The 24,567-nt window shown below is 37.4% G+C and overlaps 5 protein-coding genes across 7 annotated transcripts in view; 2 read left to right on the top strand and 3 right to left on the bottom strand.

The window, feature by feature from the left end:
* The window catches only part of LOC128253302 (ankyrin repeat and LEM domain-containing protein 1), a 45,651-nt gene that overhangs the window by 10,823 nt on the left and 10,261 nt on the right, over positions 1 to 24,567 (bottom strand). The gene's annotated exons all lie outside the window — the stretch shown is intronic.
* LOC128253299 (glutamate receptor ionotropic, kainate 2) lies at positions 1,184 to 5,813 on the bottom strand. 2 transcript variants are annotated; one of them, XM_052981589.1, is made up of 12 exons: positions 5,262 to 5,392; positions 5,056 to 5,205; positions 4,931 to 4,993; positions 4,665 to 4,871; positions 4,012 to 4,229; positions 3,805 to 3,954; positions 3,313 to 3,749; positions 3,075 to 3,252; positions 2,787 to 3,010; positions 2,588 to 2,725; positions 1,913 to 2,343; positions 1,184 to 1,843 (listed from the first exon to the last, which is right to left on the bottom strand). In XM_052981589.1, the coding sequence occupies exons 1-12, from the start codon at positions 5,356 to 5,358 to the stop codon at positions 1,419 to 1,421; spliced, it is 2,718 nt and encodes a 905-aa protein (XP_052837549.1). In that variant the 5' UTR covers positions 5,359 to 5,392; the 3' UTR covers positions 1,184 to 1,418. The 2 variants fall into 2 exon arrangements, with proteins under 2 accessions (XP_052837549.1, XP_052837550.1); XM_052981590.1 differs by lacking the exon at positions 1,184 to 1,843 and having other exon boundaries at positions 2,089 to 2,341; positions 5,262 to 5,813.
* LOC128253315 (cilia- and flagella-associated protein 299) lies at positions 5,528 to 7,900 on the bottom strand. Of its 2 annotated transcripts, none has more exons than XM_052981620.1 (3): positions 7,559 to 7,900; positions 5,962 to 6,447; positions 5,528 to 5,904 (listed from the first exon to the last, which is right to left on the bottom strand). In XM_052981620.1, the coding sequence occupies exons 1-2, from the start codon at positions 7,898 to 7,900 to the stop codon at positions 6,058 to 6,060; spliced, it is 732 nt and encodes a 243-aa protein (XP_052837580.1). In that variant the 3' UTR covers positions 5,528 to 5,904; positions 5,962 to 6,057. The 2 variants fall into 2 exon arrangements, with proteins under 2 accessions (XP_052837580.1, XP_052837579.1); XM_052981619.1 differs by having other exon boundaries at positions 5,528 to 5,894.
* On the top strand, positions 8,164 to 11,325 carry LOC128253316 (cilia- and flagella-associated protein 299). Its single transcript, XM_052981621.1, has 2 exons — positions 8,164 to 8,529; positions 10,888 to 11,325. The coding sequence occupies exons 1-2, from the start codon at positions 8,200 to 8,202 to the stop codon at positions 11,281 to 11,283; spliced, it is 726 nt and encodes a 241-aa protein (XP_052837581.1). The 5' UTR covers positions 8,164 to 8,199; the 3' UTR covers positions 11,284 to 11,325.
* Positions 14,517 to 23,366, top strand: LOC128253297 (glutamate receptor ionotropic, kainate 2). The gene is made up of 11 exons (XM_052981583.1): positions 14,517 to 14,703; positions 14,776 to 14,922; positions 15,066 to 15,128; positions 15,189 to 15,392; positions 15,446 to 15,657; positions 15,713 to 16,054; positions 17,801 to 18,232; positions 18,600 to 18,958; positions 19,017 to 19,447; positions 20,991 to 21,259; positions 22,089 to 23,366. The coding sequence occupies exons 1-11, from the start codon at positions 14,628 to 14,630 to the stop codon at positions 22,578 to 22,580; spliced, it is 3,027 nt and encodes a 1,008-aa protein (XP_052837543.1). The 5' UTR covers positions 14,517 to 14,627; the 3' UTR covers positions 22,581 to 23,366.

Below are 24,567 nucleotides of genomic sequence, written 5' to 3'. Positions count from 1 at the left end.
CAGATACGAGCACGAGCATTAGCTGGAAATGGACCAGCAAATGAAAACTAAATGTTCTCTAAAATTAGACAAGCCGGACGCCCCGTAACTAGCTAAGCAGAGTATATCAATTTAAAGCGAAAGTGGGGTAAAAGCCAAAAAAAAATTTGTAAGATCCGAACTAAAAACTTTTTAGAGAGCTTCATTTTTATGATAGGATGATCAACTAAAGAATGTTACATACAATTTCGGAACAGATACTAGCACATTAGTTTTGAAATATACAAAGTTATGAATTAAAGAATATTTGCCTGTTGTTTAGTAATATTATAACAAAATGATTAGATAATATTTAACAACCTAGAATATATATTTAAATTTAAAACTGAAAAAACTGCCTATACCCAGAATAAATTCCGGTCAAAATGCGCTCAAAAAGTTCGTAAGGTCGTTTGTTGACAATTTATAAAATTTGAGCAACATTTTGGGGTCGGATTCTATTTTGGTATTAAATTAATTAATTAAGTAAAATTTTTCTCATTTACTTTCTTTTTACTTTTCTTTTTGATTTCATTTGACTCTTTAAAATTTAAAAATGCGATAAACTGATAGGTGCAGGAAAAAAATATAAAAACTTTTTTTTCCCCACCAAGTCGATGTAACCTTGACTTAAACCAAGAACCTTTGGATTTGTATCACGTTGTGCAACACTGGCATCACATTTTACTTTGTACTAAGCCCGTTTAAGAATTCAAAGATAAAGGTTTGCAATCAAATGTCTTTCGTTCTCCTTCTGCATAAAATAAGTACAGAATATTAACAAAGAAATATTAAATGGAAAACCTTAGTCTGGCATTTCAGCACGGGAGCTTACCCAATTTTTGATATTCCAACAAAATTTTGTGTTAAGGAACGGCGTTCGATTTTTGTTAACAAACCTGTAAAAATTGAAAAGAAAAACAGGCGAACATATTGTTCATAAATCATGAAAAATGTTTTTGACCTCTATCGTTTTTTTTCTAGGTGTAGAGACCAGCAAAACGGACATGCTTACAGACATAAAAGGGTATATACTCTAAGCTCTATAGGTTTTGGGACTTTCTTTGCTAATTGACCAATTTTAATATCAGCAAGAGCAAAAGTAAAAAAAAACAAACAAAAATTTTATGAAAGATTTGTGTTTATTGTCAACTTTTAAACCATTAGAGTCTAAAGAAAAATAATATTATATAAGTTATTTTAGCAGAAAATGTATCTATTTTCCCTCCGAAGTTCTCCAGACGGCCTTACCATATATACCAAATGCTTCATCTGTGTTCTAAAATATTGTTATAAATTTAGCTCCATACATATACTCCTATATGTATGCATGTATTAGGACAAGCGTACCATTTCTTTGAAATGGCAAAGTAAAATAAGCAACCAACTCAAGAGAGCTCCTAACTGACGGTCTTGCTGCGGGTCTTCTCCTTGGAGCTTCTCCTGGAGCCGGATGACCGCCTGGAGGAAGACTTGTCGCTGCTGCCCGAGATCCTCATCGGTTTCTTGCGGACCCAGAACTTGAGGGCGAAGGCGAGTTCCGCCTTCAGAGCCTGCCACGGGGTCACGCGCTCCTCCACTGCCACGTGCTGCACATTCCAGAGGAACTCGAAGATGCCCAGAATCACGCCGGTGAGGACGCCTCCGGCCAGCACAAGGAAGACGCCGCCCAACTCAATGATGGACAGCTCGTCGCCGTCCACCTCGTGGAAGGAGTCGCAGGTGACATTGTGGTTCTTCCACCACTTGTTCTTCATCTTGTACAGTTCGCCCTTTTCGCTCAGCTGCAGTATGGACACGCTGAGGTTGGTTCGGTAGTCGGCCCCTGATCGAGATGAAAAGCACTGCTATCGATAATCCGCGATAATTCACTGCACGCGACATGGTGACTCACCCAGGGGCACGGCCAGGCCGTAGTGCTTCTCCCCGATCTGCTCGCCGATCTGGGTCAGGTCGCAGTTGCGCTCGATGTTGTAGGTCAGGCTGGTGGTCTCCATCAGGAAGGCGTAATCGCCCTTCTCCTTGCGCACCCGGGCCACGCCCTCCTTGTTCGTGCTGGTGAAGGCGGACGGATTGAAGTCCTTCATCTGGTTCCAGGCCCGCTGGTAGTCAGTGTCGTTCGACTCGGAGAAGAACAGCGAGGTGCTGCCGCCCCGCATGCTGCCGAAGTGCACCTCGTCCTGTTCGATTAGGTCTTGGAGGCTCTTAATGCTGCTCTGCCACTTGTTGCTGGTCAAAAAGGCCGCCAAGTTGGCCGTGTACGTACTGAGCATCATCAGGGCGAAGAACCACCACATTCCAGTCAGAATACGCATGTGGGGACCTCTAATATTTTAAAAAACATGAGCTCGATTACATACTGTATAGAAATAATTATATAATTGAATATCTATTTCGCAAAACTTCTGATACGTATGCATTTTCATTGCACTTTTGTATTTTTGTAATACTGATTTGTTTCATGAATATTTTGGAATTGGCTTATTATTTGTAAGACCTAATGCCAAACCGAAAGTGCCATAAATAATGACTAGTAAGCAATTAGTTTATTTTACAAACAATATCTGACCTAGGTAGTATGTCACAACCCTGTTGCATTATCGAGCCCACCATCAGCCAAGTCGAGTTGTTCACATTCCATATATTCTCCAGCTCATCTGGATCCTGAATAGCTGGATTAGGTGGCAGCCATTCGCGATAGGAAAGCCTGGAAAAGTCTTATGAGCCTGGAAAGGCGTTCAGGATAGGTAAATCAAACAAATACCCACCTGGCGATGAAAACAAAAGCCAAAGTCATCACCAACTGGGCAAAGATCATATAGATCCAGACCTCAACAGCAAAAGGCTTTAAGAAGGCAAACTGATTCTTCGGTTCCGGGGGGCTCTTGTAGTGCAGAATGCTGATGCCCAACTGCATGAAGGGCACCGTGAAGTCCACAACAGATCGTCGCAGTTGGGTGATTGTCAGGTCGCAAACGCCTATTTGAGCATGCTAAGATATAAGAAAATTAAATATATTTATGTGGCTTTAGAGAGTCGTTTCCGATGTGACCTACGTGGTCTATCAGTTTGCGTATAATTCCATCCCATTGCTTTGTCTCTGGGTTGTATTTGCCATTGCCGCTGACTATCACGAACTCATAATCGAACTCCATCAGCTCGGAAATTTTTCTGATGAGGTCTACGGCATACCCCTCGTATTTCTCGCGACCCCTAAAGTTCTCGTGATCCTCTCTAAGGAAAGCAAACAAATTCTATGATCTGCCAAAAACCACTTGAATGCTGAAAACTGACTTCATCATAAAGTAGGGCTCTTCGTAGTGCGTTACCACTGTGTAGACCCTCCGCTGTTCCGAGAAATCCTGAGGGCTGCCGGCACTATCCAGTTCCAGATTGAGGCGACGCGTCTTAATTCCACTATCGGGCGTCCAGATCATCATGGGCTCGTTCACGGTGGGCTTGTAGATCTCGAGATTGAAGTGGGTGCGCTGGCCGTTTTCGTCCAGCTTCATGTTCTCAGTCTTAAAGTGTGGCTCCACATCATCCTCGGATATCGTCTTCATTTCGTTGACTATAAATGGTCCGAGCATCCAGGGAGAAGGGCTGCCGCAGTGACGATTGGGTGGGTGAAAGGGCTGCATGGCAGCAATAACATTGCGGGCTGAGCTGGCAAACAGGACCACAGCGTCGAAGATAAGAATGGGCAGCATGGTTTGGTTTCCCAATATTTGCTGAGGAGTATTCCAAATTAGACCCAATCCTGTCAGCACTCCAGATTCAACTTACATCCACCTTGGAAATACGCGTCTTCTTTCGTTCAAAGGGATTAGGGTCTACTATTTTCATTCGCACTGAGGTAATGTTAGCCTTAAAGTCTTCATTATAGATATCCTTCAGTCCAGAACTATGCGTGTCCAGATGCGTGAGAAACCAGTTCTTAAAATAATCTTTAGTTTTTAAGGTGTTTCGGGAATTTCATAGCTAGCTACATACCCTGAATGGTCCTTGCAGCTTGAAGTCCATGGAAATCCTTAACAGCTCCTTTAAAGTTTTCGGCTCACAGTCCAAAATTATGCGCTGTTCATGTAGGGTCTCATCTGCTTCCTTCCACAGTACCCGATAGTCATCTGAGTAGTCCGCCAAATTACGAAGCTTCACGTAGTCACTGTTGAGAGCTTGAATGTTCATTAGATCCTGTAGGCGTGCCAGCCCTAAGATGAGTGAAAAATAAATGTCATACTTATGTTATTAAATCTTAGTTTTAGAGAGATATAAACCCAAAAGTTCGATTGTTGAATTTTGGTACCTAAATAAGTAAATAAAAACAAGGAAGAACCCTTTAATCCAGAACCTCGTTTCACTGTTAATAAAATGAAAGTTACCAGCAGATGGCGCCATGTGCAATTCTAATGGTAGGGAAAATAATAAAGGTTTAGCGCCATCTGTCGGTAAGGCATATTGAAATTGAAATTCAAAACCACTATTTTTTACGAAACACTATGTTTAAGGTACATACAAGGTTAAAACTGCCATGTTTGCCCCGTTTAAAACGTGTTACTAATGTAATAATTATTTTGCTAAGAAAGTGGATTATTAATTGCTTTAATTGTTCGTCATCCAAGCTTAGAGCTTGAGCCACCACTCACCCTCAGGCGTCTCATAGATCAAAGTGAAGGTGCGCCACTCGTAGTTGGTCTTGATGATCTCAAAGTAGGCGCGCGACAATACGGACAGGGAGGGGGCCACACTGACGGACATCTGGTGGTTCAGGTGCTCCTGGCGCGTGGCCTCCAGCTTCAAATCGTACTCAATGTGAGGAATGCCGGTCGTGTTTGCGATTTGCGCAACAATGTCTGCGATAGAAAGGGGACCGTCACAACGCGAACATATGCTAGCCTTACACTCGACGTACCACTGGCTGCCTTTGAACTTGGTCCGAAAATAGCCGCAACGCCATTGGAAATCAGTTCACACGCTGTACACGGAAGATGAATTCCTCATAACTTAGTTCTACGAGATCTGTGATTATCTACTTACTAATCTGCTGCAGAAGAAAACTGTCGTTGGTGGGCATAAACCGCTTGATGGTAACGAACCGCAATTCGGCAAACTTTAAGTTGTTGACCTCGCGAAACGCCTGATCGAAGCTGAGTTCGATGTCTTTTTCATTTTCATAGAAGATCGCACCTGAATGTACACCAAAATTTTGAGCCAAAAGCCATTACCAATTGTTGAGGACCTACCCACGGTGATTTCATTGCGACCGTCACCGCCAAGGGCGAGACTGGCTTTGAAGTAGGCGATTATGAGGGCATAAATGTGTACTGGACGCAAACGCATTTTTCTTTCTTTCCTCCAAATTATTGTTTACCCCAAGACACTCGAAACTAATTGAATTTTGTAAATGCACCAGCCATTTCGTTTTCACTTCTTAGCTGCATATGTACAAGTATATATAATATCTACGGACGCACACAGACTGGCACAGAAAACTAAGTAAAACACATAGTGGGATATTCTTAGGAATTTATTTTCACGCAACGGAAGCAGCCAGTCTTGGAGCGCTCCGCACGCCTACTGAATTGACTGCCGGACCGAGTGGCACGGCCAAGAATGGGATCTCAGCCGGGGAACTCTCTCCAGTCGTCGGGAGCGAGCCAATCCCACATCTCGTATACGCAACGTGCTCTCCGGATGCTTCGCGGCGCTTGTCCATGACGTCGAAGGCATCAGACAGTCTGGCCGGCCGTTCGCCACATCCTCCGCTCGATTGTTTTTCCTTTTCTCGATTGCGTGCCAAATATTTTGACGATCGGTATATTGCTTTGACTTTTTTTGGCCTTTTGAAGTGCTTTTTTGAACCATATCTAGCGGAACTGCAGTTTACTTAGGATGTATTCGAAAACGAAATCATCAAGAGATAGAATGCCAGTTGATACTTACATTATTGAAGAAGTCTTTCAAATTTCACTTTTAATGTGCTATGGCGGCAAATAAAAATCCGATTTGTTGGTCCACTTTGTTTGTTAAACATTTCAATCACATCTTCCGTCGTATTCGATGATCGTAAATGACAGTCGACCCATGTTTCGGAGACTCTATAAATTTGCATCGTGGATGCTCATCGGTGATATATTTTTCAATAGTGAGCAGAGAGCCATCGCCCTTGTACAAGAAACACAGGCCCTTGACGGCATCCGGAATGATCTTGTAGTTATCGGATTCGTTGTAAAAGACCTTGCCATTGTTCCAAGTGATGAAGCTCAGATCCTGTTGATTGGGTTCTAGGCGGCGGCGGCCTGCAAAAATATCTGCCCAAGGGTGACCCTTGACCCCAGCGGCCTTGAAGCTACGTAAGCTTTGCTCCAAGTCAATGTAGCCCGACACACTAAAACCCTTGGAGTCACGTGTGCTCACAAAGATGACGGTCTAAAAGTAATGGATAAACTATTAGCTAACCATCGACTAAAAAAATGTTTTGAACAATTTTATTATGAAATTTTAAATCTTAAATAAATTGAACTAGTTTACTTTTTATACCCGTGCAGAGGGTATAATAATTTCAGTCAGAAGTTTGCAACGCAGTGAAGGAGACATTTCCGACCCTATAAAGTATATATATTCTTGATCAGCATCACTAGGAGAGTCGATCTAGCCATGTCCGTCTGTCCGTCCGTTTCTACGCAAACTAGTCTCTCAGTTTTAAAGCTATCTGCCTGAAACTTTCCCAAAAGTTGTCCTTCTATTGCAGGTAGTATACAAGTCGGATCGAGCCGGATCGGACGCCTATAGCATATAGCTCCCATAGGAACAATCGGAAAAATAAATTTAAAAAAATTAAAACTTTGCTGTTTTTTAATGTTTATTGTAGTTCTTCGACATATAGTAATGGTTAAATATTTCTGAATTACGGTTTAAATATCATCAAAATCGGACGACTATATCATATAGCACCCATATTAATAATAAAAATATATAAAATAACTATCTAATAATTGAGCTGCAAATCATCAAAGCCTCAATCTTTTTAAACATGTTCGCAAGTAAATCATAATTTTAATATTTTCAAAAATGTTTAATTCTTGCAATAGCTGCAAGGGTATAAGAACTTCGGCTTGCCGAAGTTTGCTTTCTTTCTTGTTTTATGTAAAATATTAAGATGATCATGGAGATTACTAAATTTTTTCTTTTCCTCCTCTTTTTCCGCTTGTGTGCATGAGAAAAAACTTGTTCATTTCGAATCGTTTCTCATCCTTTCAGTTTACGAACAATTATTTCGGCAGGCAAATTAATTTGAAAATCTCTTTGTTTAGCTTAATCTTCAAAAATCGATCTGAAATTATAGTTGAGTAATAAATCTCGAAAAACTTTGATTCTAATACTAAAATAAAATAAAACCATGCACTTGAAAAAAATTTGGTATATTAAAAATGTATACAAAAGTGCGTAAATGAATTACCGAAATTGGACTGAGCATTTAATTTTTCGTCTAGCAAAATTTAATTGGCGAACAGTGAATTTTGAAAGAAAAGTTTCTTACCGACAGCGTTTTAGATGCATTTAGCTTCTCGCGCTCAGCAAGAGCCATGGTCAGCGGGTCGTTAGCGACGCTTTTCTCGCTGAAAGAGAAGAACTTTCCCAGGGCAGGAAGGTGCACCTCGTTGAACTGGGAAGGTGTCATCACCATCGTGCCCACTGTGGCTCTCAAGGGAACTAGACGGTGCATGGCACTATCATTGGTTAGATACCGTCTGTCCTCCACCTTGATGAACGAATTGAGATAGTTGGTGTAGGCGGTGCCGTGTTTTCTTTCCATATCGCTAGTCTGCTTTCGTTGCTTTTCGGCTCCAAATATTTTTAAATCTGGTTCCTTTTCATACATTACAACCAGTTTTGCTACTGCACCAAGATAACACGAATGAAACGGCCGCTCTAGTACTAAAACAGTGCCTTCTTTATAGACGTAGCTGTATCAATAAACATTGTCATGTGTAAGGTGTGAGCCAGAAACGAAAAATGACAGCCTAACAAAATGTACATAAAATGGAAAAATAGCTCTGATAAGGAACACTAACACACAATAAACTCACATCACAAACAACATTTTGTGGACTTTTTCTTAGCCCACGAATCAGCTCTCGGCTGAAGTCCGTTCACATTCACGCCAACAATCACACTAAAATGAGCGCACAGGGCAAGAGTATCGATTTCAGCGTTTTGGAGTTCGACACCTACAATGACTACATCACCTCGTTTGCCACCGTTAAGGACTACCGATATCTGAACAACCAGAACACGATCAAGACCATCGTCCAGTTGGGTTACCGCACCACCAAGATTCCCTATACTTCGGATGAATATGTGAAGAGGGTTGACATAGCCTTGGAGGCCATTAGGCCAAAGACAACCCACATTGGCCTGTTCTGCGACCTCATGGCGCCCACAAACAAGGACCCCGTGCTTCTGGAGTTTAAGTCCCGCGAGTTGCTCAACTTGAACAAAATTCTGTCGGTAAGACAATCGCAATCTATAAAAGATTTCTTGGACGGCGGTAAATGTAGTGACGATGGGCACCAAGAGCAGAATTGAAAGCTTGCTGTGATTGTCCGATCGTAACATGTAATACACCATTCGAAAGGTATCGCTTATAGAATAAAGTGTGCATACCAATACTTTTCTAAAATTAATTGGTTCAGGATAGACCGGTGAAAATAACATATTTACTACATTTTTTTTTAATGGAGCTTCTGAGCCTGGTTTTGGAAAATCTTTAGTTTAAATTAAGCGTCGAATGACACCAAGCTGGCCTGGAAAGTTATTATAATATACTTTTTTTTGTATGTTTCAAAATGATATTTTTTAAGCCTCTTTTTGTCGGTTTAAAAATTTGAAAGCTTTTTTTTGGACCCTCAAATCAATTGATTTATTGGGCTGGTTTTAAGAAACTGATTTGTTCTTCGTTTTTTTTAGCTAGTTTGGCGGGAAATCAACTAAAATTAGTAAAGCTACATACAAGTATATTATCTTAATTTGCTAATTACGTTGCCTTAATATAGTTACAATATTTTAAAAAAAGTTTTTTTCTTTTCGGTTTCGGTTTCTTTTTACTTTTTTGATATTAAGCAAAAAAAAGGCAACTTTTCTTAGTTGAGAGCAGCTAGCGCTGGCTAGGCATTAATTCTTTTGAAAAGTATGCATCGCCAATTTAGTGTGAAAAATTGTTTTAAAAAAAATGGTTTTAAGTCAAAGGAAGAAACGTATTTACTTAATATTTATAAATTTTTAACTAATTTTTAGAAATTAAATTTTAAATCTATTCTTAATTTAAGTTAACTTGCTTATCGAAGTTTGTTTGTTAATCTTTAAAGTCTTTCACCAACGTAGTTTGCTTAAACTTTATTTTTATGTAATTAGTTTTGTATTTGGCACTCTAATTTGGAATTTTTATGTCACAAGCCAAACATTTTTGGAGTTGAAGATGCGATTGTCATTTTATTTTGACCTCATCAAAAGGTGTTTGTGTTTGATATTAAAAGTTTTTGTTAGAAACTAGTCTTATGACTGCAGAGCTCCAAGACCTAGTTACAATAAAATAAAACCTCAAAACCACGACCACGAGACATCCCTTTATGACTTGGCTATTGAAAAAACCATAACACACAGTTTTGTCAATGATAAAATTGTTATTGTCAGCAAGCAGTATCAAAACAAGCTGTTGATAGTGTAAATATTAAAAATAACTACAATTTAACTTCAATATTGTGGGTGTTTCCATAAAAATGGTATAGCATACTCTTAGGACCACCAAAAAAAGTGCTTTTAGATCTTTTAATGTGTTGGCATTCTTTTTCAAACATAAAATTAAAAAAAAATGTTGAATTTTTTGGGTTTAAAGATATTTAGCCAAAAAGTTTCACTACCTGGATCATAGGTCAAGGCAGTAAAATTCAGTTCGGCCGATATATAGAGTCAAAGTGGAGAGGGTGGAGAAATTTCAATGATGAGGTCGTGTTCAGCACACCGAGATTTATTTCACCTATATAGTCGCACCAATGTATTTTTCATCGACCTCCATTACTTGCACATGTAATTATAAAGATCTGAAATGTGTTGAATTTTTAAACGCAGAAAAATTACCAAGACCGAAATGTGTTATATATCAAAACTTGCACAATCTCAAAAGCTATAAGAACTTGAGAAAAAAGAACTCGTTAAAGGCGTTTTAATCGTTCCTTTGGCAGCTATATGATATCGTAAAGCGTAATTCTAAACTATCAATTTATAACAATGTCAAAACGAATTAAAAAAAATTAAAAAATAAAGAAATTACATTTTTTTTTTTATTTATTTGTTTTTAAAATTTTGATTATTTCCATGGGAGTTTTTTGATATAGTCGTCTCATATTGATGAAATTTAAATCGTAATTCTGAAATCATTAACTAGTAATGGTTAATGATCTCGATTTAGAAATAAAATTAAAAAACAGTTAATATTTTCTTAATTTATTTTTCCGATAGTTCCTATGGGAGTTATATGTTATAGTCGTCCGATCCGACTTATATTCCTTCTGTAATAGAAATATATCTTTTGGGAAAGTTTCAAGCAGATAGTTTAAAACTGACAGACTGACAGACAGACAGACGGACTTACGGACAGACGGACATGGCTAGATCGACTCTCCTAGAGATGCTGATCAAGAATATATACACTTTATAGTGTCGGAGATGTCTCCGTCACTGCGTTGCAAACATATGACTGAAATTATAATACCCTCTGCAAGGGTATAAAAAGCGGAGTTTATCCCTCAACTCGATTACACCACTAGTTGACTGCAGATATAATTAACCTAAAATCTTTTTTCCAAACAGACAATCGTCTTTACCTCATACATCAACATCGACGGTTCAGAAATCTCCGGCTACATTGACCTGGAGATGAGTTGGCGCAACTGCTTCCGCGAGACCATGAAACACACCGACTGGCGGGGAGTCTTCGGTGGTCGCTCGCGGCTGAAGCCCATGCCCCACCATCTCAGCTACTCGAATCCTCGCTACAACATTGTCAAGTACACCGACAGTGACAACTACCACGTGATGCACGACCACGACTACGGACTGATGTTCATGCACCGAGGCGACCACAAAATGATCTCGGTGGGCGGCCAGACCAACATGTACTCTCGGAACGCAAAGCGCTCGATGGTCTACTCCCCCAAGTTTGGATATGTCGTCTTTTACGATCACATTGTGCGCAAGAAGGTCTAGAAACGGGGTCGATAAAGTCAACACCAAAATTATGTATTTTGCATGAGTAATAATAATAATAATAATAATAATAATAATAATAATAATAATAATAATAATAATAATAATAATAATAATAATAATAATAATAATAATAATAATAATAATAATAATAATAATAATAATAATAATAATAATAATAATAATAATAATAATAATAATAATAATAATAATAATAATAATAATAATAATAATAATAATAATATTAATAATAAAGTAATAATAATAACAATAAAGTAATAAAGAACAAAAATAGTGTCAGTTCATTTCAATATTCATAGGTCAATTTAATATTTGCAAACTACTTGTTTCAAAAAAACACTCAAAAGCCAAGATGACCTAAGCAGTATCAAACCTACAAACCTACAAATACCTAAATTTGACCCTTTTACAAACAGAAAATAAAATTTGGGTATAATCAAAGACTCTATAACACTAAGATGAGTAACGAGGAACAAAAATTTGTCTCTATGCAGCTGCTTTTTTGTGAAGGCACATCAATACAAACTTCACACGTATGTGCGCTTTACACACAGAGTTATATTTTTAGAAATTCATAAAGATGTCCTTGCATTTTTGGTCAAACGTAAATTGCCTTCTCAATTTTAATTTTACTTAACTTGATTTATGAATCATGTTGACAAAAAGAATCAAAAGTAATAGGGCCTTAAGAATGCAAGCTGTTAGTGGCGCAGCGCGTAATAGCCCCTTTCCACAGAGATTCATCCACAATCCGTTTAACAAATGATCTATAAGGACTCGCCGTTACAAAAATTTCCGGGTTAGTCCGCCGTTAGTCCGCCGATGTTTTTTCTGTGCAACCTTCTTCCCACACAGTCCTTCCCTGCTTCGAAGCCAGAAATTGCTGCCTTGGCCAGAAAAGGTCATACACTCCGCCTCGTCTGGATGAGGACAAGGCATGCCATCGACATGGAAAGCTGGAAGAAGGATGCTGTATCATAACTTAAAAAAGTCCTTCGTTCGGCCAGGTCTGAATTCTTTATGAACAAGCTCAGTGCAGGTCATCAATAATGCTATCGAGGCATTTGCCAACTTGGACGAAAAGTAAGAGAAGCTGATGGTGTTGCTTGACGGGTTTTGCAATGGAGACCACAACAGGTTCTAAAAAGGACAGGGATCCAAGGATATATGGGAGTTATTTCCTGTTAGAGATCCATCAGTAATGCATTGTGGACCTGCGAGCAGGATTTGCTCCGCTTGCTATTGTTTTCGCGACAAAAACAAAAAAGTCGCGTATCTACCAACATTCCAATACCAAACTTATTCAACATCTTCGATTTTGCTTTCTCAAATTCAATTGCTTGTCAACAAGCCCAGCTGATTGACAGTGTGACCGAAGCACACGAACTCGGGTGAACTCTGGAAACTTCGGTCTGACTAGAAAGAATAAAGTTTTTTCGATAGCGAAACTGTTCGTCGATCTGAGTACTAGGCTTAATGCAGAATTTTCAGGCCTTTTCAAGTTTTCAGTCGGAAGTGAATTCGTTAACATTGGCGGGGGAAACCCCTTAACATAATCAAAGTTCCCTCGCTTGCTAGCAAATTTCCTAGGGAAATTACTATTTGGGGGGAAATAAAACAGCGGACTACCGCTGCTGCTCTTAACAAAAGCCTATGATTTGACGCAGTTTTCCAATCAAATCTCTTATCAACATTTGGCCCGCTGCTGTTCCTAATCTTTGTGTATTTTTGGTGCACACATTTAATGTCTAAAATCAGTCAAAAAATCATTGGTAGCCAATAATAACAAATTCTACTTATTTAGAAATCAGCTGTGTTGCCCGAAATAATTCAAAGATTGTTGGTTTGATTTTAACAAGGTTTTTGCAACTTTGAATATGTATTTGGCTTGTAGTGTTGTAAACTAACCGTAGTGGAGAGCGGTAATTTGTCGAGGCTTATGTTTTATTTCTTGACGCTTTGCTTATTTTACTTCCTCAAAGTAAGACGCCTGGTTCGCTGGTTCCTGGGTATATTTACCGTGGTAAAGACTGGGAAGCTGCCTTGTGGTACGCCTGCCACGATGAAAAACTTTTTGGTTAAGTATAATTTGTGCCTCACCATGAAGACTCGGATTAAAATATACGATAAAGATGAAAAAATCATAAAAAATTAAATAACACACATTAAAACATCGTCGTTTTTAAATTTTCTTTTAATATTCTTCAAAATGTGGTAATGGTTAAATATTTCAGAGCTATGGTTTTAGTTTCATTAAAATCGGACGACTATATTACATAGCTTCTATGGGAACAATAGGAAAAACATATGACAAAATTATATCCTAGCTGTTTTTAATCAATTCATTACAAAGTAATGGCTTATTAATGTAGAATTACGACTTTAATTTTATTTAAACTGGACAACGATATCATATACCTGGAATTGGAACGATCGAAAGATTTAGCGAAAAATCATTATAGATTCAATGTTGTTAAACATTATATTAAACATAAAAATCGAAATATTCTAGTTTTAGAAAATAGTTCATTTATGGCACGTTTCTATAAAAATGCCTGTTTTGGCAAAAATTTTAAATTTGGTAATACTTTAAAAGTGTAATTGTTTAGACGAATGTTTATTAATTTTACGTCACAAAATTTGATTTCAGAAATTTTATATGTTGCAGGTCGATCTTTCCTGATTAACTCTAAGAAAAATATAGGTTACAAAAAATTTACAGCATTAATTAACAACTAAAAATAAAATTAATCTCCTTTGAGGTCCCCGAAATTTATCAGTTGTGGCAATTTGACAACACATTAATTTTTAACAGTTCTGCATGCACTAAATATCGGAATCGATTGTTTTGCCCCTCCCCCTTGCCCATGCATTGCACACTAACGAAATAGAAAAATTGTTTTTATTTTATGAACGACTTAAAAGAAGTTTATGGTATGCGATATAAGGCTCTGCCATAAGTCATAACGAAAAAAAACAATTTTATTGGCACCGTTTCAAGTGGAAACAAAACTGTGCTGCCAAATTTTGCATTTAATTATTTATTGCTCTCAGAATGTTTTATATTGTTTAGAATGGGCAGAGCAAAACAAACTGCATGGGATCCTCTCTCGGGATCTTTTTCGCTCGCGGTCTTTTAAAATTAGCATAGCTCTGATTCTGTTCTAATTTCTTATGGCGAGCAATGCTCATTGCTGTGCAGACCTCCGAACATTGCAGTTGAGAACGTGCGAGCAGTTATTTGGCCAGCTTTACATCATCCTCAAAGCCAGTCAACTTAATAAGTTTCATTTGATGGATATCTCTAGGTAATAGCATGCAAAATGTATTCGGTATTCTTCACGCATATCCTACTGATTGTACTGCCGGTTCTGGCAGATAGAAATCAGTTTATGGTGGGTGAGTTTCTTTCAAATTAGGTCACAGTCTCGACTGGCGGCTATTCGAGTAAAATTGTCGCATATTCTCTAGGTAGCATCTTTACATCGGACAAAGATGAATCGGAAATCGCATTCCGAACTGCTGTGGACCGAGCAAACATTTTAGAGCGGAATATAGAACTTGTTCCAATTGTGATGTATGCCAACACGGATGATAGTTTTATCATGGAAAAAATGGGTAAGTATTGGATAAAAGATAAACATATTTATATTTGTGACTTAATATCTCCTTTAAAATAACATAAAATAACTAAGCATTGACATAATATTTACAAATACAAATATTTCCTAAAAATACATTCTGATCCATTTCTACTTTAGTTTGCAATTTGATTTCCCAAGGAGTAATTGCCATCTTCGGACCCAGTACAGGAAGCAGTTCTGGCAAGTTTTTAAAATTGTTCAATCTATGGAACGAAATGTTATTCTGATGCTCCATCGCAGACACAATTGCCTCAATATGTGACACACTAGATATACCGCACATCGTATACGACTGGATCCCAAATGAATCTATACCAGATCGAGAGCACTCTACAATGACCCTGAATGTTCATCCAGATAACCTTTTGCTATCCCAGGGACTGGCTGAGATTGTGCAGAGTTTTGGCTGGCGAAGCTTTACTGTAGTCTATGAGACCGACAGAGGTAATCTCAACTTAAACCACGCGAGAAAGAATTTAATTTTTTTGACATTCTAGAGCTGCAGCAACTTCAGGATATTTTGCAAGTCGGTGAGCCCAGCAGCAACCCAACTACAGTGAAACAACTGGGTCCGGATGACGACCACAGACCCTTCTTAAAGGAGATTAAACTCTCCACTGACAACTGCTTGATCCTGCACTGTGCTCCAGATAACCTGTTGAAAATATTGGAACAAGCAAATGAGCTAAAAATGTTAGGCGAATATCAGGTGCATATTCAAAAGATGTCCCTGTAATTTAGTTTATTAATTTCCATAACCTTAGAGCGTGTTTATACCTCTTCTGGATACTCATTCCATCGAGTTTGGAGACCTTTCTGGGGTCGATGCCAACATAACAACGGTGCGCCTAATGGATCCAACCGATTTCCACGTCAAAAACGTAGTCCACGACTGGGAGGAGCGCGAAAAACGAGAGGGGCGCTACTTCAAGGTCGAGCCTGAGCGAGTGAAAACCCAGATGATACTGCTCAATGATGCCGTTTGGCTATTTTCCAAGGGACTTACTGAGCTCGGAATTTTCGAGGAGCTTTCTGCGCCCGAACTGGAATGCAGGCGAAAGAAACCATGGCCATTTGGCAAACGAATCATTGAGTTCATGAAAGCTGTAAGTTATTCAGAAACTAGCTAGGTACCAAATATAGAAATTAATAGTTTTTATAAACAAAAGATTAATGCTTGAAAAACTCCTAAAGTTTGAAAAGTGATTTTACTTATTTTACTTGAACGTTTAAAAAAAAGAACAACTATTTGTTGAGTTAATATTAGCTCTGTTTGCAGCGCAAGTTCATCATACGCCCACAAATTGCGAGTCTATCATACCGCTCTGTGGCCTGATAGTTCGGTCAATATTTATGGAATCATAAAATTTTTCAAATCTAACAATTCTGTTAAAAGCTTTTCGAATATAAGATATTTTTTGCAGATTAAAATTTGAGGTGCTGTTCGCTCTTAGATTGATGAAGTGACGGATGATGGTGACGCGTATCTTAGAGTCGAGGCACTCGTCTATAGCGCTTCTTCTTGTTAAATTTCTAGCCGACTTCAATGAAAATAAACTTCTTGTTTTATATTAAATTTAAAAAGCTGAAGCCAACGGTTTTTCTTAAAAAAAGCTGATAAAGTCAAAATACATGTCTTTATCAATTTTTTTGGAAACCAAATTTCCGTTTCAGATTCTTAAATAGTAATATATCTAAAAAATTTTTGATTAAGCATTAAGCTTATACAGCAAATTCACTGTAAACATATGGCTCCGTATATTTTGTTATTGAATTTTGGACTGTATTAACTTTTGAACAAACCACAACAGTTGTTTATAATTTCGTGCCAATTGTACATTTAATTTAGCTTTTTGTTTCGATTACTTTTTCACAGTTTGGTTTTTTCATATGAGCTGTAATTAAAATTTTTTTCTGTTCTTCCTTTAATGGACGAAATTAGTGTGTAATTTGTGTGTTGTATAATAGTACAATAAAATAGCGTGTCAAAATGTGTCTTGTAAGCTTTCAAATTTATTTGACAATTGCTTGCCATTAAATTCAATTTTTTTAAGAGCCATCATCGAGTATTAAAGACGATGGTTTTTAATTACACTAATTGCCTTTGTTTAAAAAGGTCGACTTAAGAATTTCAAACAATTATTATTTTGATTTTTGTATCCTTGCAGAAGGTGTTATACTTTCAGTCTAAGCATTGCAGTACAGGAGACATTTCCAACTCTATAAAGTAGATATATTCTTGACCAGCATCTCTAAGAGAGTCGATCTAGCCGTCCGCCCGTCTGTCCGTTTCTTCGTAAACTATTCTTTCAGTTACATACCTATCTGCATGATTGACTATATCATGAAGGAAGACAAAAAAAATATATAACTGCTTTTTTAGTTCTTCGATATGTATATATATACTATAGTAATGGTTTATTATTTAAAAAGTAAGGTTTTAACTTGATTAATATCGAACGACTATATCATATAGATCCCATGGGATCAAACAGAATATTAAATATATAAATAAAAAAATAATTTTAACTTCTCTAATTTGCATTTTTTTCAAATTCTTTAGGACATAGTAATTGTCAAATAAATCAGAGTTACGTTTTTTTAAATCGAAAAACGATTTCATATAGGAGCCATTGAAACGATCGAATAATTGAGGTTGAAATCATCATAGCTTCAATGTTTTTAGCCATAAACGCACATAATTCGAAATTTATATGTTTTAAAGAATATTTATGTTTTACAATAGCTGCAGGGGCTTATAGACTTCGGCTTGCCAAAGTTTGCTTCTTTTCTTATTATTATTAAAATTGGAATTGTTACAATCCCTGCTTATAACCATTCACGCTTTGTAGCGGTCTGAAGAGACTTCCACGGGACGGATTGACTTCAATGAGAATGGCCAAAGAAGCTTCTTCACCTTACGCTTCATGGAACTTAATGCTGGCGGCTTCTTGGATCTGGCCACTTGGGATCCGGTGAACGGCTTGGATGTCCTAAACGACGACGAAGAGAGCGAGAAGAGGGTTGGCCAGAAGCTGTCGAATAAGACATTCATTGTCTCGTCCCGCCTGGGAGCCCCGTTTCTCACGCTGCGAGAGCCGGAGGAAGGAGAAGTCCTGAGGGGAAACTCCCGCTACGAGGGCTACTCCATTGACCTCATCGACGAAATAGCAAAAATGCTGAATTTCAAGTACGAATTCCGAATGTCTCCCGATGGCAAGTACGGGGCTCTTAACAAGATGACCCAGACATGGGATGGCATCGTGAGACAACTGATCGATGGGGTAAGTTAAATAACAATGAAATACCAATAACAAATTTAAATCAACAAAATCCTCGTTTGAGTGATTCAGCAACTGAAATTAAAGAATTAAATGTACGGCACCTATTTTTATGTAGATTTTGTACATGTCATTAGGATTGGATTTCTAATAATGATAAAACCCGACAAAATCTCACACCTAAAAACCGAAATTAATTTAATTGCTTTATCTTGAAGATATGACGTTGTTTGATTTGAAAATTTAGAAAAATATGTCTGTACAAAACGCTTTTCAACAGTTGCACACTTTCTAAAAGTTAACATTTTTATTTTGAAAGCTTTTCTATTATACGAAATTAAAAACTTTAAATGCTGGCTTGTACTTTTAGAACGCCGATCTCGGCATCTGTGATTTGACGATGACTTCTTCCCGACGCCAGGCCGTGGACTTTACACCTCCTTTCATGACCTTGGGAATCAGTATCCTGTTTTCAAAGCCTCCCACCCCACCCACTGATCTGTTCTCCTTTCTGTCTCCATTCTCGTTGGACGTGTGGATTTACATGGGATCAGCGTACCTCTTCATTTCACTGCTCCTGTTCGCACTGGCTCGTATGGCGCCCGACGACTGGGAAAACCCGCATCCCTGCAAGGAGCCCGAAGAGGTGGAGAACATATGGTCTATTATGAACACCACCTGGCTCTCGATTGGCTCCTTGATGGGTCAGGGCTGTGACATCCTGCCCAAGTAAGAGCAGATTGCCAAAGCGCACAATCCTTGGATTTAATTATGATGAATTTTTTAGGGCAGCGTCCACCAGATTGGTAACTGGGATGTGGTGGTTCTTCGCTCTGATGATGCTGAATTCGTACACGGCCAACTTGGCCGCCTTTCTAACCAACTCCCGCCAGGCAAACTCGATCAACAACGCAGAGGACCTGGCGGCCCAGAACAAGATTAAGTACGGTGCGATGGCCGGTGGTTCCACAATGGCTTTCTTTCGGGACTCCAACTTCAGTACCTACCAGAAGATGTGGACCGCCATGGAAAGCGCCAGTCCCTCAGTTTTTACAAAAACCAATGACGAGGGCGTCGAGAGGGTGCAAAAGGGCAAGAACCTATACGCTTTCATGATGGAGTCTACCACTTTGGAGTACAATGTGGAGCGCAAGTGCGATCTGGTGCAAATCGGCGGCTGGCTGGACTATAAGAGCTATGGCATCGCCATGCCCTTCAGTGAGTGTTGACTAGAGCCTTATTTAGTAATTAATATTTACCAGGAATAATACCGCATCGAAAAGAGTGCTTTGGGTCTTAGAAACTCAATTGATTTAGGGGAAAAAGCGTTTGATTATAGTTTAATTTAGCCCTTACATTTTTTCAAAACAAATTGACTTTACTGCCATCATTTCACCCCTTTATCCCTTTTTTCAACAATCGCTCTGCGTAGACAATTTTTATTTGCTATTTAGTAAAATAAACCAATTCTACTTTTAATATGCATTGAATTTATCAGAAGTGTTTGAAGTCTACTGCAAATGATACGTATTACATTTCGTAATGTTTATATTTTTAGAGTAGATTCATCCAAAATTTACAGTTAAAATACTTTAACCGACTAAAGAAGTTTACCAGTAAAGTTAAAAGTGAATAAAGGAATGATTTAAAGTAGACTTAACACTTAGTACTTAACTTGACAGAATTAGTAACAACTTTCAGTAAACAAATCAACCTGTAAACACATACATGATGCTATAAAAATTAACCAACAACAAAATAAAAAAAATATAATAATTTCTATTAAAAGTTTTAAACGCAGTGAACGAGAAATTAAAATTATAACTTCGTTGTTTATTAATTTATTTGAATAAACTTCGAGAATTACATAGTAATGTTTTATTTGCGGTTTTAATTTTGTTAAAATCGTACAACAATATCATAAAGTTGTCATAGGAACGATCGAAAAAGTCATCGGAAAATCGGAAAGTTTTAGTTTGTTTAACATTACAGTCGTTTTATGAAATATCTAATATTTTCAAGCTACTTCTTTTTTGTTGGAATTAACTTAACCGGCACTACAGTACAAAATGTAAGAACAAAATAGAAAGAACACATTTTTGCAGTAAATTTTCTTATTATTAATTTATTAATTAAACCGACAAAATATGGTTCTGTCTAAGCAGATCGGCGGCAGAGGATTTCATAATCTTCATAGCTTCTAATACATTAGCTCGATTTAAAAAAAAAATTGTGTCTACCGATAGATATGACCAAAACCCACACATAGAAACACCTACTTCCAAGCATGTCTCAAAGTGCCAGTACATATTTTCACGATTTGTGGGCATTAGAGTGGGCGTGGCTCCGTTTTGAACTAAACTTGCGCTGCCGAGGAACTACTAGATTATGGAGACCCAAGACCCAAATCTCGAGCTTCTATAGTTTCCGAGATCTCGAAGCTCATACAGACAGACAGACAGACGGACATGGCTAGATCGGATCCTGATCAAGACTGTCTATATTACTCTACTATTAACTGGTGTAAAAACGGTTTATAAAATGCATTAAAAAATAAGAAATAAAGTTTACTTCGACAAGCTTCAGTTTTATACATATATAAGATTATATTAGTAAAATTTAGCAATCAAAAAGTTACAATTTCTCAACTTATGTCTAGGTAAGGGTTACCCTGAAAATTGTGTTTTTAACTACAAAAAAAATAACAAACCAAACAATATTTTGATATAAAAGTTGGTTATGATTTTAAATATTCTTTTAGATTCCCCATACCGCAAACAGATCAGCGGGGCAGTCTTAAAGCTGGGCGAGCTTGGACAGCTGGCGGAACTAAAGCGAAAGTGGTGGAAGGAGATGCACGGCGGAGGCAACTGCGAGAAAAGCGACGAGGAAGGCGGAGACACTCCGGAACTGGGCTTGGAGAACGTGGGCGGTGTCTTTCTGGTACTGGGACTCGGATTGTTTTCGGCCATGGTACTCGGATGCACGGAGTTCCTCTGGAACGTCAAGTCAGTAGCTATTGAAGAAAAGGTAATATTTATTTGCGCTTAATAAGAATTTAACGTAAGGTAAAGCCTGTTGAACACTACACAAATCTAGGATTTTTTCGAACTTTAACAATAGTATTAAAAGTTATATTGAAAATTTTATCCTGAAAAGAATCATATTTAAAAAAGAACACATTTTTTTAGTGTTACCATATTTTAAAAAGTGTAAGTTAAACTTTTCACCTGTTTTTGTGCCTATTTTATTATGCTCGTTACTCGAAGAGTAAAAGGCTTCATTGTATGCAACAGGTAGAAAAAGCGAAAACAAACAAATTATTTTTAATGATTATTATTTAGAAAATTCGGGTTTTAAAGAAAGGTTTTGGTAAAACATCGATAAGATGCACTATCAATACTATACTACAGATACTATCGATCGTACAGAAAATTTTTCATACTCAGAAAAAGAGGTACAAAATATAAATAAAAACAAATCCAAGTTCTTAGTTTATTTTTTTTGACGCTGACTTTTACACCAACTTCATAAATTTTCAAGTGCAGGCTCACTTTCTCACTACGTTTTTTGTAAATGCTCAGCATAACTTGGTCCTTCTCAAACTTTTTGGAAATGCAGTGTGACCTGAAAGTTGAAAATTTTCAGAAATATACCGGATTACACTCCAAATATTCTTTAATTATACCATAATAAAAATCTATTTTTATAGAACGATAGTATCGATTGTGAGCCCAAACTTTCGATGCTTTTAAAATTTTTTGACCATCGATAGTATCGATAGTGCTATCGATTGTTTTACCAAACCTATCAAAAAGTCTTGAATAAGTCCTGTTTAACCAATTGCTTCTCTTGGCAGATATCACTTAAAGATGCTTTTAAATCTGAGGCTTTGTTTGCGGCCAAAATTTGGATAACCACCAAACCTGTGCACACAAGCTCTGGCTCTGGCAGCTCATCTTCGGCCAGTTCCTCTTCAAGCCGCTCAAAGCATTCTTCAAAGTCGCAGGGCGTATCTATGAAAAGTCTCAAGAGCTCAGGGGATCATGACGTAGAGGCATCGGTACACAGCAAACTGAAGAAAATCGGATCCATGTTCTCACTAAAATCACAGAAGACAACCACTCCGCCTCCAGAAATAGGCTGGAAATTGGACAAGTCAACGCAAATGGATGAAGTCCCAACTCCAGAACGCGAGTCCGAGTTGATCCCAGAGGTAGAGCCTGAGCCAGAGCCAGAGATAGAACATCCTCAACATCGACATCATCATCATCACCATCACCATCGCCATCATCACCACCATCATGAACAAGATCAGGAGCATGAAAAAGATCCATCGCCACTTGATTGATGTAATTTGGGTACCAAATGTAACAATGAAACAACATCTTATCGACCTCCACCCCAAAGACCAATTTAAGAACTTTTCATACACAAAAAAAAAAACCATTTGTCTAATTCACCAGGGACTATAAATAATGATTGTTTTCTCAAACAAAAAAATTATATGTTTTGACCTTAAAAAATAATGGTTTACGCAAATATCATTCTTTTCATCCAAATACTGCATTTCTGCCATGGTTTTTAAAGTGTCGATTTTGTAAAAATTTCTTCAACAAAAATTATTATTTTCGAGTATTTAAAAAACTATTATTTTTGATCAAAAAAATAAATTATCAAAGATTTTTAAGATTAAAGTTTTTTCTCAAAATAAAACTCAATTGTAAGTCCTTGCGTTAGATTTTTTGGTAAAATCGTTTTATACACTACACGAAACTACCGCTCAGTACTTTTTGGTTTTTTTTCTGCGTTAAAATTAACAATAAAACCTCATGCTGCCTTTGGTGCTCATATCCTTGGATATGGATCACAAATCTGCCCCAAGGTACCTTTTCTTTTTTCTCCACTGAACAATTAATTAGAGTACTTGAGGATTTTTATTTAATTCCTCTCAAAATAAAACTAATTGCGGTATTTACTGAATAAATATGTAAATACTTTTGCGTTTTAATTTTTATTTGCACAATGAACAAAAAGATTTCGACTTGCAATTAGTCTTATTCATCAATAACATTTAAAAGATAAGGAAACCTAATCGGAGCCGAAACTGGGTTGCGAGTATCCGGGATTCGAGTACGCTAAACGCTCATGTATTTATCTTATCACTTTTAAAATCGTTTATCTTAAGCCGCACGAAATATTACTAATTATTTTGTTCTTACGAATTGGGCCACAAGCGTTATTGTACTCTTATCAGTTTTTATTGGCAAGAAAATTTCAGTGGCAACTATACGAGCAATTTAAAGCGGCATTAAAAGCGAAAGAACTAAAGTAAAGTGAAAAAAGTTTAAAAAAAGTGTTCGGTGGTAATGGGTCGAGGAAAAAAATAGCTCAATCAAACGGGAAATGGTAGCCACCTAAAAAAACTGAATCATCTGCTTAAAAAATGACTCGGCCAAAAGGTGCAATCTCGGAATTCTCGGTGTAAATTTCCAATTCATTGACCAAGATGAAATTTGCGTTAAAACGTTGGGCCTGATAGAGCTGAAGGCATCGCACAAATAACAAAATCTCGGCATTAAAAAATTGTCAAAACATTGGTCGAATTCAGCTAAACAACATGATCACTGATCACTGATGGATTTCTTACGATAGTTCTGCTGATACTGATACATTACTGATAATTCATATTGTTCTTGATACATGATATATATTTAATAGCCTATTTCGATGGTGTAAATATCGATAAGAATAAACAGAAAAATCAGAATGTAAACAAAACAAAAATAAACAAGAACGATAGGAAACTTCGACAATTCGAAATTCATATAACCATAGCAGCTATAGCAGCTATTTACTTGCGTATATGTTTAAAAACATTGAAGCTATGATGATTTGCAGCTCAATTATTCGATATCGTTTTCCGATTTAAATAAAATTAAAAGCGTAATTCTGAACTGTCAAATTATTAATAAGTAAAAAAAAAAGTTTAAAAAAATTACAAAATAGAAAAGTTACATTTAAAAAAATTTTTTTTATTGTTCCTATGGAAGATTTAAGTTATAGCCATCCGATTTTGATGAAATTTAACATTAATATACGTCGAAGAACTAAAACAAAAATTAATAACAGCAAACTTATATTTTTTTTTCATATATTTTTGCGAATGTCCGATATGGCTCGTTATGTACCACCTGCAATAGAAAGACAGCGTTTGGGAAAGTTTCATGCAGATAGCTTTAAAACCGTGAGACTAGTTTGCGTAGAAACGGACGGACAGACGGACAGAAGGACGGACGGACGGACATGGCTAGATCGACTCTCATTGTGATGCTGAT

This window comes from Drosophila gunungcola (genome assembly GCF_025200985.1).
Source record: "Drosophila gunungcola strain Sukarami chromosome 2L unlocalized genomic scaffold, Dgunungcola_SK_2 000008F, whole genome shotgun sequence".
NCBI classification, from domain to species: Eukaryota; Metazoa; Arthropoda; class Insecta; order Diptera; family Drosophilidae; genus Drosophila; species Drosophila gunungcola.
This window is presented reverse-complemented; position numbering and strand designations above follow the sequence as displayed.